General features: G+C 33.2%; 1 protein-coding gene across 1 annotated transcript in view; it reads right to left on the bottom strand.

Moving 5' to 3' along the window:
- Positions 1–3133: 3133 nt before the first annotated feature.
- The window catches only part of LOC106111829 (dynein heavy chain 5, axonemal-like), a 33185-nt gene continuing 16094 nt past the window's right edge, over positions 3134–20224 (bottom strand). Inside the window, exons 14-18 of the mRNA XM_013293989.1 lie at positions 8153–8207; positions 7844–7983; positions 7182–7330; positions 6759–6891; positions 3134–3153 (exon numbers count right to left, since the gene is read on the bottom strand). Coding sequence (XP_013149443.1) covers positions 3134–3153; positions 6759–6891; positions 7182–7330; positions 7844–7983; positions 8153–8207 — 497 coding nt within the window. The remainder of the gene's footprint in view (positions 3154–6758; positions 6892–7181; positions 7331–7843; positions 7984–8152; positions 8208–20224) is intronic.

A 20224-nucleotide genomic window follows, 5' to 3' on the forward strand; every position in this document is an offset into this window, starting at 1 on the left:
AAAAAAATGTATAGAATCATTCCGCGTGCGGAAAATTTCACCCGCAAATGTACTAGGATAACATAACATAATAGTAGATCTTTACATTTGACGTCGTCTGAATTCCACGTTCGACGTCAATACCAGCGCAAGCCTTATCGGCTACGTAATAACGGTGACGTTTTAGTATTTACGGTGATTGGTTACTGTATGGATTTTTGGTCGAAGTGCGCATGTGTCAGGGCGCCCACGTGGGGTGTCTTGAAACATTACTAGAGCCACATGCATTTATAGGTAGAAGGTTGTTTTGGACTGGATCAGACAGCTAAACAGCTACGAGAAATATCATCTTTTGTTATTCGCATTTATAGAGTTTTAAAAAATAACCTATGTAAGTCCTACTAAAAGTACTGTAATACAGACTACCTGTAGTAGTTAATACTTTCTTTTAAAAATTACGTCAAAATCGTTCCAACTGTTTTGGGCATCAATGTGAACGAATTGCGGACAGGCAAAAATAAGACTAAAAGACTTTTGCTGTAAATCATTGAAATACATCATGTGCACGAAATGTGATTAACTGTGTTGATCGGACCGCAAAGGATATTCCAACAATGCCTCTCCCAACTAGGCAGATTGTCTGAGGGATAATTATTTTAGAAAAGTCACTGTTAGTACGCATGCGTCTTTCAGGGCGACCACGTGGAGTCTCCTGAAAAATTACTAGGATCACATGTATGCTGAGTAGGTGGTTTTTAGACTGATAATATGGACAGTGTAACTGATGAGACAGGACCGTGCCAAACAGGGAGGTGGTTCCATGTAAATGCGGACTTGTGGAGAGACAGATGAAAATAGAAAACATGGTTTTTGATACATTTTTTTATATTTAACCAACTTTCAGCCGTGACTCCGTCAGCGTGAAATTTAAAAAAAATAAACAAAAGTAAGCAGCCTATATGTGTTCTTTCAGACTATCCTCTACATCTATGCCAAATTTCATGCAGATCCGTTCAGTAGTTTAGGCTACAAGTACTAACAAACATCCATGTATGTAAACATTCCCATTTATAATATTAAAATAAGCAGGATAACTATAGAAAGAGAAAGAGAGCTAGATTGTCTAAGAATTAATTGTTTTAGAGAAACTGTGGTTGTTAGTACGCATGCGCCTTTCAGGACTACCACGTGGAGTCTCCTGAAAAATTACTAGGACAACATGTATGCTGAGTCTGATGTCTGACAACTTCGACAGTGAAACTGGTGTGTCAAGACTACGCTAAACAGAGAGATGGTTCCATGTATCATAATTTGTTACTAGCTGTTGCTTGATACTTCCTCAGGATGGAATTTAAAAAGTAGCCTATCTTACTACCAAAAAGATAAACTACTTTCTAGGAAAAGTCTTGACCAAATCGATTCATCTGTTTCGAAAATTATCCTGAGTAGACGGATTTGTGGACAGATAGACGAAAATTGATAATGGTTTTTGAAACATATTTTTTTATTTCATAATTTCATTAATAATTTTGAGTACTGGCTGTATGTGCATCGGGCATGAAAGATGTCAAAGGGACGATCGAATGACTCATGACTGTTGTCATTGAATGGGTGAAATGATGAGCTTTGTTATTACAAAAACAATCGGTTAATCTCTGTAAGCATTTGTAATCCGATTAGATTGTGTTGTGCAATTTCAATTTAAGATGGTGGTTAACTAAGGGTGGTGTTTCTAATGTTACGTGATTGTTATTTCATTATCTCCGACATACGCCTCCCCACAACGACGAATGGTTACCGTGTAACATATGCTCGTATGTTGATCTGCCTTCGGAATTGAATTCTACAAACCTCTCCTCACTCCGACAACTATATAAAAAGAAAAATATTATCTAAAAGTTAATTATTTCAGCGTAGTGGTTGTTAGTACGCATGCGCCTTTCAGGACGACCACGTGGCGTCTCCTGAAAGATTACTAGGGCCACATGTATGCTGAGATGGTTTTCAAACTGAAAATTTGACAGGACCGTGCTAAACAGAGAGGATGTTCCATGAATCATTATTTGTTACTAGCTACCGCTCGTAACTTCCACAGGGTGTAATTTAAAAAGTAGCCTATCTTACTACGAAAAAGATAAACTATAATAATTTCTATGAAATGTCTCGTTCCAATCGGTTGAGCTGTTTCGAAGGTTATCCAGAACAAACGCGGACTTGTATATGACAGTCGATAATTAAAACCGTTTTTTAAAATAGTAAGTTTTGGATTCGATTACATGACTCTAAAGACAGACTGTCAAATTCTGTAAAGCTTAGTTAGTTATTTTATAGAATATGGTTAGTTAGTTATTTTATAAAAAATCATGTTGTCAGAACGCATGCGCCTTTCATGACGACCACGTGGCGTCTCCTGAAAGATTACTAGGGCCACATGTATGCTGAGATGGTTTTCAAACTGACAATTTGACAGGACCGTGCTAAACAGAGAGGAGGTTCCATGAGTCATTATTTGTTACTAGCTACCGCTCGTAACTTCCACAGGGTGTAATTTAAAAAGTAGCCTATCTCACTACGAAAAAGATAAACTAATTTCTATGAAATGTCTCGTTCCAATCGGTTTAGCTGTTTCGAAGGTTATCCAGAACAAACGCGGACTTGTATATAAAAAACAGTCGATAATTAAAACCGGTTTTTAAAATAGTACTTTTGGATTCCATTAAATAACTCTAAAGACAGACTGTCAAATTCTGTGAGGCATATTATTTTATAGAAGATCATGTTGTTAGTACGCATGCGCCTTTCATGACGACCACGTGGAGTCTCCTGAAAAATTACTAGGGCCACATGTCTGCTGAGAAGCTTGTTATTTAAACTGAATATAGTCAAATCAAAGTATGCAAAACAGTGATGTAATTGTATTATCAGCAGTTTTTTCTTATAGTATGTCAAACATTCTTACAGCGCCACTTTCAATCAACCAAATATTAAAATCTTATTTTAAACATTACGAAGAATAAATTAAATTTCATATGTCTAAGCCCAAATTTGAGAAATATATATAACTTTAGTTCAGTAAATTAACTTTCACAAATGAAGTGTTTTTATATTTTTTTTAAGCTCAAATTTTCTTAATAGTGATCATTACCTTACTTATCTACTGAATAATTACAGCATCTGAAAATTATAATATACACATAGCTAATAAGTCAAACTGAAAATGTAAATATACCATTATCTCAACGTATTATTCTCATTTTAAGCTTGAATTACAATTAATACGATAGTTGTACTGGTAATTGTGACGGTAAATTCTTATTCAGTGGAATTGAAAACGCTACATTTTGATTTCAAAAATTAATTACAACTAATTGGTACCAGTTTATTCGTCTCTAAACAAACGTAGCTTTAGATGAAGTGCGCATGCGTCTTTCATGACTTCGCCATATCGTGAATCCTGAAAACTTACTAAGGCATCATGATGTTGAGAAGGTCGCCTGAATAATTATATAATAATATTTGCGTCAGTAGCGCAGTGGTGCCACTGACGTAAATACACGTTGTTTTCCTTGACCACTGTGAAAGCATTGGTGAAGGAAATCATCGTGATGCAACCTGCATATATTTGATGCTTACAGGAGACTGATAAGTATCAAGTAAATTAAGGAATAGGCAAGGCGTGGACAACTAACGCCTGGAAACTTTTGCAATGTGTACAGAACTGAGGGCAAGGTCTTCTTGACAAAACATCAGCATTCTTATGAATTATCCCAGCACGATGCTCTATATCAAAATCGAATTCCTGCAATCTCTCAATCCACCGTGCGACTTGTCCCTCGGGATTTTTAAACTGTAGTAACCATTTCAAAGCAGCATGGTCGGTTCTCAACAGAAACAGTACTCCCGAACCCCTCGGTAGAGGAGCGTAGATGACATGTTATTTTTTTTGTTATCAATGTCTTCGTGTTTCTTAGTTTTTCTTTTTTATTTTTTTGCAATATTCATATAAGTTAATATTCATACAATTTTGTATAATATTGAACTGAAAACAACGAATTCAATGTTATCGAAATTTTTAGAACAGTAATTTTTATTAAAATTAATTTTAAAGAATTCTGGGGATTTTTACCATTGGGTCTCTCCCGGTTTGACTCAAAGGAAAAGAAATAAAAATATTATTTGGAAGTTTTTCCGCATGCGTATAATTTCAGGGAAGTTATATCCGCAGGTGTACCAGGACATCAGAAAACGATGGTAGCAATCAAAACAAAGTTCCACCTGTTGCTTAGGGATGAAAAGCGCATGGCCTCACTACGACCACGTGGTAAAATATGAAAAATCACTAGGACTTCATGAAACTTTAGTAGCGTATTTGAATAATGAATAATGGTGCTTGTAGCACAGCGATAACGTAGCGAATACGGAAAGTAGAGTCCGCGCTATGTTCACGAAGTGAGCCAGACCGAGTGGTTTGTTGGAACGAAACTAAATCCAATTATATCACGATTACAAATGTTGACAAACCTATTGTTAATAATAAACGTGATTAAACACATTTATAAACGAGGATTTCGTTTCGTGTCCTATATTTATATTTGAAGCCGTTAAGTGTTTTGTAATTGGATTGGTAATTGATAAAAGTTGGTTATGCTAATCTGAGGAAACTGAGAAAGGATTGTAACCTATAAAATAAAATGACATTGAACCTTTTTGGTGACATAGTGACATTTTTACTTTATTGGACTTTCGACTTTGTCAAACTTTGACATTACAGTGCATGTTGGGCTTATTGTAGAAGAACATTTAAGAATTTAATGTTTTATACGGTGTTATTTATTGATGTAAGTGTTTCCTGTGATATTTAATTACGTGCGACGTGCGTGCATCTCACTGTGGGAGGCATCTCTGGTGTTACAAGCCAACTCAAATTTTGGTGATGTGAATCACACAGCTAAACCTTAGTGAAAGAAGAAAAAAAAATAGTTGCAAGTATAATTACTACATATCCGTTCTATAGTTTTAGCTTAAATAATTAAGGTAAAAAGTTTCATCCCGTTTGTATGTATTTTTCCAGGAGAGCCAAACTTATTTAAAAGATATCGAAGAATCCGTTTGCGGAATGTTTTATCCGCAGCTGGACTATGATATCCGAAAATAATGGTACGTTTTAGTGTAATCGATTTCATATTTAAAGAAGTCTTATTGTCTACATACTAAAAGTTGACGTAAAGGTTTATTCAATAATTAACCTCTTTTCGGTATGGTTGAAGTGCGCATGCGGGTTTCATGAGAACCACGTGGTTGATCCTGAAAAGTTACTAGGATGTCATGAAAGATGGGAAGGTTGTAAACGTAGGTACGTTACGGGAATTATTTTCCCGTAGTTGAACTACGACGTGTAAACTAGCTAGTTGTCTTTGTCTTACCCCTGATGCGGGCGTTAATAAACTACGTTTTCATATACGAAAAAATGAGACAACTATATTCCCGACATCCGTATAAGTTTCGCGTTGACGCACTGAACCCGTTGAAGACAGAATATTTACGTCAACCAAGGAACTTTTATAACAACTGAACCCGTCGTTGCTTTTAAAAGTAATAAATCTTATAGTTTACGCTAGAAAAACGCCCGGCCGTTTCCTCAAAATGGTTAATATTATTTGGGAATAGCATTCTTAAGGAATCGGTCTATCCTTATGTGAGGGTATGTCCTAAGGTTAGGAGAGCAAAAAATAGACAGCATGCACACTTAGAATAAGAAACGCGGAATTGCTTTCACTTCACGCTAGTCGTGTATGGTGCCGCAGTGTTGTATACCACAGTATTACACGGTCGCGCTGGGTCGGCCTTCATACAACAGGTATTATTGTGTCGGTTTTAACCGATGTTAAAATGTTTGATTTAATTTTTTTTTAATTCAGTTCAAAACATGACTAACATATTGACTTATAACAGTCATAAATTTTTCTTCGTCTGGGAATTAATATTAATTTGTGCATATATATACTAGCTGTTATTCGCAACTGTACCCCCGTGAAATTTAAAAAAAATAGCCTATGTTACTAACAGATAAATTACCTTTCTAACGATGAAAGAATTTTTAAAATCGACTTAGTAGTTTTTGAGTTATTTCAATACATACAAAAATTCCAATAATACAAATTTTTCCTCTTTATAATATTAGTATAGATGACGATATAGATTAATCCTTTCAATTATAAATCCTTTAGATAAAACATATCTAAAAGCGTTGATCGCATGCGGAATATTCATGATAATTTTACCCGCATTTGTACCAAGGTATCAGAAAATTATTGTAGGTCGTTAAGCACTTAAAACACGTGGTTTAGTTTGAACTGCGCATGCGTTTTACACGACCATGTACTCGTAGAATATTTATTTGTACTGAAACAGTTATGTGAAGATTGAATAATATTCACGTAATAGTGATGCTATAGTTTAATTAAGTCTGCGTTAAATATTGACAATGCCTTTGTATTGTTGTCGCGATAATATTCTTCTCGTAAAACGGTTCAAAGTGATAACACTTTATTTTACGGACGTGAAAACGAAAACATTTGAGAATATTATATGTAAATGTACGAGTATGGTTCTATAAGGACATCGATGTAAGGAGCTAGAATGTGTCTATATTAATCAGGTCTAAAGACTTTTACTTTTACCTACCTTGGTATTAGTTATACTTTTTTAATTGATAATGAATGAATTGATAATGTTACGGTCTTAAAAATAAAATGAGAAATCAATGATAATGTAATTACCAATAGCGTCGTTATCCTTAGAGAATTGCTTAATAATAAGATCCAGGCCTCGACGCGTTACTTTGATGAGCACGTCTATTACTTTTCTACTATAATATCGACGCATTTCGCTCACAGCATTCTTCACCATCTCCTAATGAAAGCAAATAATAAAATGTGATTAAAGCAATAAAATCTTTTAAATCTGTTTTTTTTCGCAATGTTTTAACAATTACTGGCCAATAAAATTATTATTTTTCTTTAATAAACCTAAAAGTAAGTAATCAACTATGCTGAAACATGTAAACCGATATATTGTCAACTATAATTTCGTATAAAATCTGCAGCTTTGAAAACTTTTGGTTAAGATAGTACAAACATCATCCCACATACACACAATCTAATGCGGGGTAATGTAATACAAATTCTTAATTAATCCAATACCTGCATGCCTTTTGAGAGTCCGCCTGCTGGTGTTGAGAGCAACTTGTGTGGGTTGTCGAAGCACTCCCATACCGCGGACCAGTCCTGCTGCCCGCTGGTAGTCGACTCGTTCACAGTGGATGCCGCTCCACTACCGGTTTGGGTATCGTCTATTTGAAACGAAATTTCAATTTTTATTGTGCAACAAATTTTTATAACCCCAAACTTCTACTGAAATTTGTAGTAATCCATATGATCATCTCTTACATTTTCATTGACAAAACAGAGACTACTATTCTTACTAATACGAAGAGTCTCCAGTTGCAACACGCAAGAAGAGATAGCAGTGCAGATAACCCGTTTAGTACTGTGCGCCTACAAATTGACGTTCCAAATCCATGCTGAATATTTTTTTACATCATCATATTGGAAAAGATTTAAGTACGAAAGATGCAATTGCTATGCTAACAGTTATGAATGTGGTGTAGGTATTCCGGTAGAGGCAGACCTAGAAAGAGATGGATGTATTGCGTGGACGGTGACATGATAAAGAAGGGAGTGGTAATTGAGATGTTGGATGATAGAGTTATTTGAAAGACGAAAACCTGTTGTGCCGACCCTAAGGAAGTAGGATAAGGTAGGGGAAATTATGATGATGTAAATGTGGGACTTTATCACAATACCTTCAGCAATGAGGAACTCGAAGTCAGGGTTTATTTCTGCAGGCTTGATTTGTTGAGCTGCCTTCTTTACCAAGTCCAAAACCTCTTCGACAGCTTCTTCCACCATCAAACTCTTGCGGTTCAACTCCACACATGCATTACTTTAACCAACGTTAATTCAATATTACAAATTAAAGAATATCTAAGTTAAATAATAAAAATAATATATGCAACAGTTTTGTTGAGCAATGCAATGAAAAGAGTAATCTTCTACTTCTAGTTAATATTTATTTAAACATTATATTTACTGTAGAATTTTGACGATCTTACCGGCTTCCAGATTCCACGTGTTCTATAAAGTCCTCCATAGACCATGGTTTTTCTTCTGTAATGGAAAATGTAAGAATTAACCAACCCATAGTTATGATAAAAAGCCAAAAGTTACGTGACATTGGTTTATTTTCAACCTGTACACACAAAGACGGTAAAAGACGATAAACTGCCGATTCTCGTTATTTTTTTGAGACAAATTTATTTGTGTTATTTAAAAGAGGTTAGTACCTAATAATTATAATCAACAACAGAATTATAGTTGGAAAATATTACACTTTACTGGTAAAGATTACGCTTACCGTTTTTTTATTTTTTCACCGTATCATATCTAGTTTGACATTGCCTTGTGTTGGGGATTTATTTTAATAAATAACATAATTTATATTAAACATCAATCAAAATAAACATATATTTATATCTAACCATTCTCCGACATCCCATCTACATATATTGTTGACTTTAGCATTTTTTATGAAGGAAAGTAGCAAACAATTGTAAAATGATTATTTTTCGAATCCACTAGATCTCAAACTATATGGGTCCATGATGATAAATGTCCGACAAACTGCTAGGATCGCAGAAACGCAAGGAGACGAATCAATGCTTCATCTCTTTTCGTCTCATGGAAATATACTATTTTCTATCCTTTCGGAGAGTGAGGTACCAACAGGAGGTCTACGGTAATAGGAATACATATGCATTCATATCACAATTTAAGGGTAAAGTTAGTCGAAGAGCCAATGATTGTTAAACCAATGCATTACAATAAAGATAATATTATTCAATACATTTCAGTAAATAAAAACTTTGACACCAAAAAAGATGGATGTGCTCAGCAGAGCAAAGCAGTATTTCTAGATATAGGAGGAATCTCGCTTCTCTGAGCCGGAGTTCCGTAGTACCAACATTTTCCATTTTACCGCAAAACAACGGTGTGCGACTCGACACTCTGATCTTGCGGAGTGACATTAGTTTCCTCTGTGTTTTTACCACATCTATGAAAATAATTTGGTACAATACCTGCCGCCAAGTTCCGTGATTGGAAACTCGACAAATCACCAAGTTCCTTCCAGAATTAGTTTTTCGTTGCGAGTAGCATAAAAATACATATTCTCGAATTTTTTTTTCTTTGATATGTGAAACTGACGCCAATTTAATTATTTGTATTTATCTACATTTATTTTATAATAGTAGTAAACATTGGCGGTTAGTTTATAGGTGTCCTGGAAAGCTTACTAAGAACAGAGTTTTGTTTTGACCGAAGGAATGCGATGAAGAATTTTTACCGGCAAGACTACCAGAGCATCAGAACCTTAGGGTAGTTAAGCCGAGAGTGAGAATATAAGGCGCTTTCTCTTTCTTTTCGTGAAAATTTCATGAAACATTGTGATTGGTGGGTCTGGGCACTATTTGCGTGGAGTGAGGTAACTTGGCTTATTCGAGGCTACGCCTATTATGGGGCCAGCAAACTGGTTTTTCGTACTGAGTTTATTGAATCATCTTTGTTAAAACTGTAAGTGCTTTTCATACTTCAAGTAGACTTATAAAGCAGTGATACTTTCTTGATATTAAAATTAACTTTTACGCAAATCATCCATTTTATTCCATACTATAATCATTAACTATAAGGAATGTAGACTTTAATTCTATAGATAACACCACAAACGCAAAGTTAGTTATACTGTGTATGTACATCTACAGGAGTATTGTAAACGCAAGTTATCTGGCCACAACTGGGGCGTGGCTTACGTAGCACGTAAAATGGCGGCGAACGTTCACGTTCCCCCGCACCCTGCTAGAGTTATGGCGATGACTACAATCTACTTTGTTTTTTTTTATTGGCGTTATTTATCTATCATAAGTTGACTGAATAAATAAATTACATCGATTAATAAATTATTTACCTTTATTGTGAAAATGAAGAATCAAAGGAAATGTAAAAAAATTACAGATTTGTTAAAACGGAATTAAAACCTGCATTATTAATTAATGGTAATAAATAAAAATTAAAGGTAAACACTACCCTTATACTAAATGTCATTAACTCTTCTGAGAGAGATAATAGAGTTGCTGTTGAGTAGAGTAAGTTTACATGTCCATTGAAGTTTTCAGAACGTTGCAGAATTTCACGCGCTTGAACACCAGGGCGACATGATTTAACTAGTTCTGATAGATCCTCACAAGGCTCTGTTCTCATTGCTCTAATAAATGTGACGCGTCTTTAGCGTATTTAGAGAATAAAATTATCCTGAATTTCTGAGTAAAAACAATAATTGCGTAATAATTCCTAAAATCATCATTATGTTTCTGAGCCTACCCACGCGTGTGAGTTTGACGCGCAAGGTTTTTATAAACCTCTATGTTTTGGCTTATTATTTATAAACGGCTGTCTGCCTGTTGCCAACCCTATTTGGGAGAAGTAAAAAAATGTTTTTTTTTTAAATTGTATTATACTTATACCTTTAAAAAGGTAAATTATGCTAAAAAGTTTTTTTCTAAAAATACACAAACAATAAATGGCAACAAATTAAAAAAAATCAAAACGAACTTTCAATAAAAACATATCCTTAACTATTTTTTTTATTTGATAAATACAGTTTAGATAAAACAGATAGAAAAGAATAATTAATATTTGAACAATAAAATCAGTCGCCGTAGGTAAGGGCGGCAACGTTTGTTATTTTCGTCCGCATCTACATCCGGGTAGCAGAATTTTAAAGAGGCTGCAATTCCGCGGTGATTTGTTCCCTCTTCCCACAGTGAAAAAAAATTGGGAAATGTTCTTCTCTAAGTTTTCTGTATTCTTCTGGTGCAATGTTTTCAATGAAAATCACAATAAAATATCTCATCAACTTGCCCTTGTCCCTACGGAGGGTCCGCAGAGTATGTGCTCTTCCATACATTACTAGCAGCCGTCATATCTCTATTCCCTCCCTTCTTAAGCAAATCTTTCACACAATCCATCTATACCTTTTTCGGCCTGCCTCTACCTTTGTAGCTATCCATATTTAATCTTAACAGTTTCTGATTTATGTCCCCATCCTCTGGTCGCATAACATACAGCGCTGGACTAAAAGCAAAAGCTTCTCAATTTAAAAAAAAAAAAAAAAACAAAATATAATACAATACAAATTATAAAAAAGTAACTATTAAAAAAAATAATTCAATTATTATGTTTTCAATGAAACAATGAAAATATAATTTATCAGTAATGTGGAAAAAGGAAATAGGCAGTAGCTTACAAAGAACGAAAGTGTCATTTCCCAGTATATTTCCGCAACAATGTTGTGCTGCATGCACAAAAGTAGGAAAACGATAGCGCGATGCAGAAGTAAAGCCCGCACGATTACCAGGCCAGCATAACCTTAAAGTGGTTAAACGTAGGGATATGCCAGCATCGTTTGGATCAAATCGATTATTGATTATATTGTATTGGAAATTAGAATCGAGTAATTGGGATTTTTGGAAAAAATTATTAATCCCAATATTTCGAAAACGTCGCAAAACATAACTGGATTTTCTATTGCTTCAAATACAAATCGATTACATCCTCCAATATCTTTATCTCCGTCAGTAAAGTAAATATAAACATCTAAATATTTTCAATTCGTTTGAGGTTTTTAAAATTCCTATTATCAAATTTGAACATTGAACATAAGTAACTCTAAATGCCAAATACTCTAAAATTTGCGAATATTTTTTCAATTATCATTCATTTATCATATGTACATAATAAATAATTTTATTGCAACAGCGTCTCATAAAACTATCCAAAATAGACTCTAATAAATAAGATAATTTATCTTATACGTTTTTGGGGATTTGAAAATTCAGGTTTATTTATTTTCTATTATTCGATTCCGAGATTCAGAAACCATAAATCGTAAGTTCGGATAATTCGCACAGCCCTAGTTAAATGCCTTCGTAGTTCACCCCACTCGCTCCCTCTCCCTTGCGTGACATCGTAGCGCTTTAGTGCGCATGTCTGTGCTACACGTTGTAGACTCATCGTAGGCATATATTCGAAATGTACGGAGCCGCGTAGCACAAGCTAGCATAAGCTACGCGGGCTACGATTGTTATAATTTCTTAGCTAACCTGGTATGCGTTGCGAAAATCAAGAACAACGTCTAACAATAATAATCTCAAAGGTTAAAACAATGTGATAGTCAAATGAAAAAGTAAAGAAATTGTTAAATTTTAACTTCATACAATTTGTCCGAACTCGTAAACTAAACGTTGACCAAAGTTAGTAAAAAGTTGTTAGTAAAAAGATGTAAAGAGTTATCCTATTTTTTTCACCGAAAACAGATGCCGTAGTCAATACTAAATTTTATGTTTATACACACAATAATCAATAAGGGGAGATATCACAAAACACCACAAAGTTTATGATGTCTTGATAGTTTTTCAGTTTTACCCACGTGTATTTGCCCTTACGCTTGCGCACTTCTTCGATATTCCTCCCTATGATTTCTGCAACCCTAGTACTGGTGCGGATGAAACATTCCTAAAATCATCCGCATACGGATAACAAAATACTTGTTGCACTCAAGTTCGAGTGATACTTGAAAGGATAATGAATTCTTGCCATAGGAAAAATAAAGAAAACAAGCCTTTATTTCTGTTCTAAAAGTGAAATAATATTTTAACAGTAAAATATAAATAAAAACCAGTTAGACGGAGACAAAATAAATTAAAAAGAAAAAATATGACAGGTATAATAGAATCTACGAAATTCAACACACTGTACTATAGTAATATTTTGTAGGCAGCAAAAATTGTATTTGTGCTTCAGAACTAGGCTGAAATCGAACTATTAAAAGTTTTTTTAATTTTAACGCCACCAATCAATAAATACTATCTGAAAATTACTTACGCGCAATATTTCTATTATCAGATTCTACTAAAATTCTTAATAATTGTCATATTTACGTTATTCAAGTTAGTTACCCTTGGTTGTTTGAAGTGCGCATATATTCAGTATATATAGTCAGGAAGACCACGTGGTAAACCCTGATTGATTACCAGGATCTCATAGATGTCGAGAATGTTTATTGCACGTTCATCATATAGTTATCGATGAGTTCCCACTTCTGAAACACGGTCTTAATTACGGTGCTCAAGTTCCCCCCCCCCCCCCTTGGATGTTGAATTGCGCATGCCTCAGGTTGACCGCGTGGGAAATCGTGAAAAATTACTAGGATCTCATAGCTGTCTCAAGATGTTTTCAACCTTGTTTACTGCAAACAGTGAGTTTCTACTGCTGAAATACTTAGAAGAAACATATTACCTAATAGTCTGTTTAAAAATAGAGATAACAGTTATTAAATGTTTTTTAATATTAAGTACCCGTGTATTGGTCTGTCTTCTTTCCCTATTGCTAATAAATTAAGTGAAGGCGCGTGTTACTCGTCATCGTGTTTCAAAATACCTGTGGCGCCATCTAATTTGTTTTGCGTTTGTTACAATAATATATAATAATGTATTTAAATAGAGGAGTAGCCAGAGAATTCCACTGAAATATTTTTTTTTAACGAACAATGATATGTGATGATTAATTATTGTTAATTACTAATTATAACTAATAAGTTTAGTGAACTTTCATCTACAATCGTCTGTATCTAAAAAATTTTAACGAACTCGCTTTTACAAATTATCAACAATATTATCTAAAGAAAACTGTATTGCTGTGAATTATACAAGACTGCTGTTTGTAATCGTAATTCAAAACTAAAATGAGAAAAACTACACTAGGAAAATAGGCAATGTACAAAATAAGAGCATCGAAATTTAAATTAAAAAAATCAGATTATTAAAAAAAAAGTATATCTTAAAATTAATTAATTTTTTAAGTCTGATTTTCAAAAATTAAATTAGTCACCACGTGCTTGGAAAAAGAAGGAACGGTGACAGTTTTTCCGAATGCGGAAACTTTGAGAAAATTTTACCCGCAGATATACTAGGTCAACAGAAAATGACAGTATTTTAACTAACGTAATATTCACCGGAATGTAACTAACAGAAAGCGCCATCTATTATCGAGTAGGGAAACTGCGCTGTCGGACTACTTCACAATAAAGTTAACATAAAATTGAGCTATTGAGCTTGCCTCTGGTGGAGGAAGTACGCATGCGGGTTTCGGAATGAGCACGTGGTAAATCTTGAAAAGTTACTAGGGTGTCATGGCTCGACAAGGTGTTTTATACCTTCAATTTGGTTCACTATGAGTTTTCACTTCCGAGGAAACACTTAAGATAGGTAATTAAGTATGTATATTTTTACATGATTTTCAGCATTATTGGTGTATCATCTATCTTCTGTACATGTTATTATAACTATACTACATTAATAAAGTATGCTATCGATGATAAGTACAACTTGAAAGGTAATACGACCTCAAACGCTAACAAATCTAACTGTATAAAAAATGTTGTCTAGAGAATATTCTCGAAAAAGTAAAATAATGGAGTTAATTGATGTGGGATGTTTAAATTAAATTTTTCAAATATAACGTTTGGTATACTTGTATATGTAGAACACTGTGTGGAAGAATACATTGCCTATTTCAAAATAGTTTGTCATAATATTATCAAAGTAGCGGCTCGATTAATAAATAACATTTGCACCTAGAAAATTTGATTTAATTTAAACTTTATGACTATCGTTTTACGTTTGGAACATTGGCATCGTTTTGCGAAAGCTACAGTGGAGCTTTTCCGTATGCGGAAACTTAGAATAATTTACCCGCTACTTGTACTAGGTCGTCAGAAAATGTTAGTATGTTTTCATCATCACCAGCTCACTACACTACCCCACTGAGGGTCTCTGAGCCTATCCTAAATTAGGTTGACTAGGCCTTAGTCAACCACGCTAGCCCAGTTCGAGTTGGTGGACTTCACATATCTTTAAATTTTTTCGCCGATATTTGCACGTTGTTATCCTACACCGTAAGATCGTCGGATAAATAACGTACATATAAAATTCGAAAAATCGAAAATCTCATTGGAAATCGCATTATATAATGATTTTCAGCTTCAGATAATTTACCTGAAATAAAAAGTGTGTTACAACATTTTTAATTACATGTAACTAATGTATTATATTCTTTCTTCCTATAACATAATTGTCTGAACGCCTATTAAATTTAATTACTTACTAAGTTTGATTACGCCTTTTCGATTTTAAATTAACCATTTTTTCATGTTACAGTGGTAACTAGACGTCATAAAACTGTATTTTATTGTATCTTTGTACATTCACTAACAATGCTTTTTCTGTTTTTTACTGACAAGAAAATTAAAACCTAATTTGCAAATAACTTCTGCAGGATAAGAGGAAATAACAGAGGCTTAGTTCTTGATTTATTATATTATAAATAACATTTGTAAATATAATAATGAACCTTTATAATTTTATTACTGTTTTAATAAAATTGTTTGAACTAATATAATAAAGTACGGTAGTGGTATAATCCGCATGCGGAAACTTTTATCCGCACCTGTACTAGGTTATCAGAAAACTGTAGTATGTTTTACTGAACACAATCTCACATTTCACATTGGCCGTATTACCTTTACACTAAAGTTTAAAATTACAAAATGAAAGTTGCCTTTCGTTGTTAAAGTGCGCATGCGTTATCTCAGAACGACCACGTGGTAAATCCTGAAAGGTTACTAGGACTTCAGAGATGACGTGAAAGATTGTTATATATTGAATATAGCTAACCGTGAGTGTCCACTACTGAAAAATTGTACCGAAACATATCGTCGTGTCTCTTATTCTCTTAAAAAATAGAAGCTAATTAAATATTGTCCCTGTTTAATATACTAGCAGTTGCCTCTTCCTTGTAATTCTGTATGTACTATAATTAAAATAGTATTCGCTTCATGTTTTAACATTCAGTAAGGTAAAAGTAAATGATCACTAGTCAAAAGATTAAAAAAAGTGTTTACTTAATTTTATTATGAGTAGTCTTTGAGTAGTGTCATTGAAACAGAACTGTGTAATGCCTATTTTAATTAATTTAATTTAATTTGTGTATTTCTAGCGAATTTTGTGTGAAAAACAATCTCCAGGGCATCCCCACATTAACTTTAAAGGTGTCAAATTCATCATCCCGCAATTTCCTTAAAAAAGAGGGCAAAGTTTTCCTCTAACGTAGATTTTTAAACATTTCCGCATTTAAATTCCTTAGCAATGTTCAATGACATATCATAAATTTGGTTAGTTGCTACTTTTTGATAACTTTATCTCCAAACGTAAATTATTCAAAGTAATGAAAAGTCTTGAAGTGAAACATTTTAATTTTACAATTGTAACTAGACGACATCGGACCGTATTTTCATGTCTGTAAATTAATTAATGATGCTTTTTGTTTTCGTAATCTGAGATAACCAAAATCTAATGCCAAAAACCTAGGAAGGGAAATTCTAAGTGACAGATGACTTGTTTAATTATTTAAATTATATAAATTAATTATTTAATTATTTTCAATATTACTGTAATTTATAGTTTCTTTAGTTTGCATAACTTAATAATAAAATATGGAATTAAAAACCAGCCAGTAGGATTCAGAATAAAAAAAGGATTCAGAATAAAGTAAAAATATAATTTAGAAAAATTAGGATTTATCATATTTAGTTATACTTTAATAAAACTGTTACAATTAAGGAAATAATAAAAACAATAACAACGACGGTGATGCTTTTCCGCATGCGGAAACTTTCATCCGCACCTGTACTAGGTCATCAGAAAATGTTGGTAGGCTTTACCAAATACAATCTCACATTTCATATTGACCGTATTACCTTCACAGTAAAGTTTATAATTACGGTAATAAAAGTTGCTTTCGATGTTGAAGCGCGCATGCGTTATTTTAGAAGACCACGTGGTAACTCCTAAAAGATTATTAAGACTTCATAGATGTCGAGATAGATTGTTATCCATAGAATATAGATTTTCATTTCAGTGGATTCAAGTGACCGCTTGCTCGTTTGCCACCTTATATTGTAAAAAAAAAAGTTTATCGTGGATTTGATTGTTTGCTGCTTTTTGATAACGCCTATTTAACCTAAGTAATACAAAGTAAGGAGAAATCTCGAAGTAAATAATTTTTATGCATTCGAATGGTGCCATCTTTGAACTGTATTTTAATGCCCATTTGTAAAATGATATTTTTTTCTTTTTCGTAATCCAAGAGAATCAAAAACTAATTGCAAATATCTTCGTCGAGAATGTACAAAGTATCAGACACCTCGTTATAATAATATTTGTAATTTAATTCCTTTACATAATTTAATAATAAAACCAGCCAGTCGGAGACAAAGTTAAGTATGATTTTTTTTTTACAAATATTATTATAATATTAGTATTTATAATATTTATTATTATTATAACTGTTCGAATCAAGGGGCTAATATTATTGCGAAAGCGACGCTAGTTTTATAATCCGCATGCGGAAACTTTTATCCGCACCAGTACCAGATCGTCAGAAAACGTTGGTAGGTGTTACTGAAAACAATCTTACATTTCATATTGGCCGTATTATCTTTACAGTAAAGTTTATAATCACGGTAATGAAAGTTGCCTTTCGTTGTTGTTAAAGTGCACATGCGTTATTTCAGAACAACCACGTGGTAAAGCTTGAAAGGTTATTGGGACCTCATATATGTCGTGAAATATTGTTATCCATCGAATATGGGTAACTGAGTGTTTCCACTTCTGGAAAACCTGTACCGAAACATATTTTCACATTAACTTTAACGTTTTCAAATTACAAGTTCATTCTTTTCCACAATTTCATTTAAAAGTGGTCCATATTTTCATTGTTTTTCGGAATTGGTATTTCGTGGATTTGCTTATTTCCTACGTTTTAAGAACGTTTTCTTTTAATCTAACAATCGAAAGTATAAAAAATTTCGAGGTTCCTGTATTTATACATTAGGATGGTTACTAAATGTCATCAAATTGTAATTTTAAATTTCTCGTTTTAAAATAATTAATGATGCCTTTTTGTTTTCGTAATAAAATTATCAAAACCGTATTGTAACAGTTATTGTTTTTTTATTATTATTAATTCCTTTTTATAACTTAATAATAATTAATGGAATTAAAAAATCAACTAGTCGGAGATAAATTAAAATATTGTAAGTAATGTGAAAAATTACGCTTTATAGCATCTATTACTATTTTGATAAAAACTTGGTAAATTAAAGGCATACAGCAAAAACCGACGGTAGTGACATTTTCCGCATGCGGAAACTTTTATCCGCAGCAGTACTAGGTTATTAGAAAATGTTAGTTGGCTCTACAGAATATAATGTTTTATTTCATACTGATCGTATTACCTTCACAGTAAAGGTTAAAATTGAGGAAAGTTGCCTTTTATTGTTATTGTTGAAGTGCGCATGCGGTATTTCAGAACGACCACGTGGTAAATTCTGAAAGGTTACTGGGATTTCAGAGATGTCGTTATAGATTGTTATACATTGAATATACGGCTAACTGTGAGTTTTCGCATCTGAAACATCTGAAACATATTTTCATATTTCTTATTCTCTTTGATATAATAGAGGCTAATTAAATTTTGTATCTGCATATATTAGCGGTTCACGTTTTGACATTCAATAACACCGAATTGAATATAATCATTGAAGACAAAGTATTAGACAAAACGTCGTCGCTTTTCAGTACTAGTAGTGTGGTTCAAATGTTTTTAATGTATATTTTAGTCAATTTACAGTTTGTAATTAAAAAAACTTAATTTCATTTCCACATTGATTTTAATGGCGTCAAATGTGAAGTTTACTTGTTTTTTCTTAAAAAACGGTGTAAATTTTAACTATATAAATGTTTTAACATGTTTTTTGTATCGAAAACCCACAGCAATATTTAACGATGTATCATAAATTTGGTTGTCTATTACATTTTGCTTCTCCGAATCTAGATTATCCAAAGTAAGAAAAAATCTCGTAGTGAAACATTTCTAATGCATTGGAATGTACGTATTTTAATGTCTGCTTTTTTGGTTTCATAATCCGATTTAATCAAAACCTAATTTCAAAATCCTCGGGAGGAAAACGCAATATAACCGAGGCATGATTTAAATCGTTTTTAAAATAATAATGTAATAATTGCGAAAGCGGATGAGAGAGGTATTCCGCGTGCGGAAACTTTTATCCGCACCTATACTAGGTCATCAGAAAACGGTAGGTTTTACTGAACACAATCTCACATTTCATACTGACCGTATTAACATTACAGTAAGGGTTAAAATTACGGTAATGAAAGTTGCCTTTCGTTTTGAAGTGCGCATGCGTTATTTCGGAACGACCACGTGGTAACTCCTGAAAGGTTACTTGGACTTCACAGATGTCGAGAAAGATTGTTATACATTGAATATATCTAACTGTGAGTTTCCGCGTCTGGAAAATTTGTACCGAGAAATATTTGAACATTAACTTTAACGGTGTCAGATTTCATGTTCTTACTTTACCGCAATTCCCTTAAAAGGGATGGATTTCCTTATTTCCTGGGTTTTAATAACTTTTCTTCGAATCTAACTATCGAAAGCAAGACAAAATCTCGAGGTTTATATTTTTATGCATTGGAATGGTAACTAAACGTCACTGAATAGGATTTTTAAATATCTCGTTGTAAAATAATTAATGATGCCTTTTTGTTTTTGTAATATAAATATCAAAACCAAATTGCAACTAACGTAGCGATAAATTTACGAAATAACAGACGCCTAGTTTTAATATTATTTTATAAGTTCATTCCTTTTTATAACTTAAAAATAATTATTGGAAATAAAGAATCAACCTGTCGAAGACAAATTAAAAAAAAATACTGTAGAAAAATTAGGCTTTATAGCATTTTTTACTATTTTGATAAAAAAAAAAATTAAATAAAGGCATACAGCCAAAAACCACTGTAGTGATATTTTCCGCGTGCGGAAACTTTCATCCGCAGCTGTACCAGGTCATCAGAAAATACTAGTTGGCTGTATTGATTACAATGTCTCATTGCATATTGACCGTATTATCTTCACAGTAAAGGTTAGAA

The sequence above is a fragment of the Papilio polytes genome, unplaced genomic scaffold (genome assembly GCF_000836215.1).
Source record: "Papilio polytes unplaced genomic scaffold, Ppol_1.0 DF824381.1, whole genome shotgun sequence".
Classification (NCBI taxonomy): Eukaryota; Metazoa; Arthropoda; class Insecta; order Lepidoptera; family Papilionidae; genus Papilio; species Papilio polytes.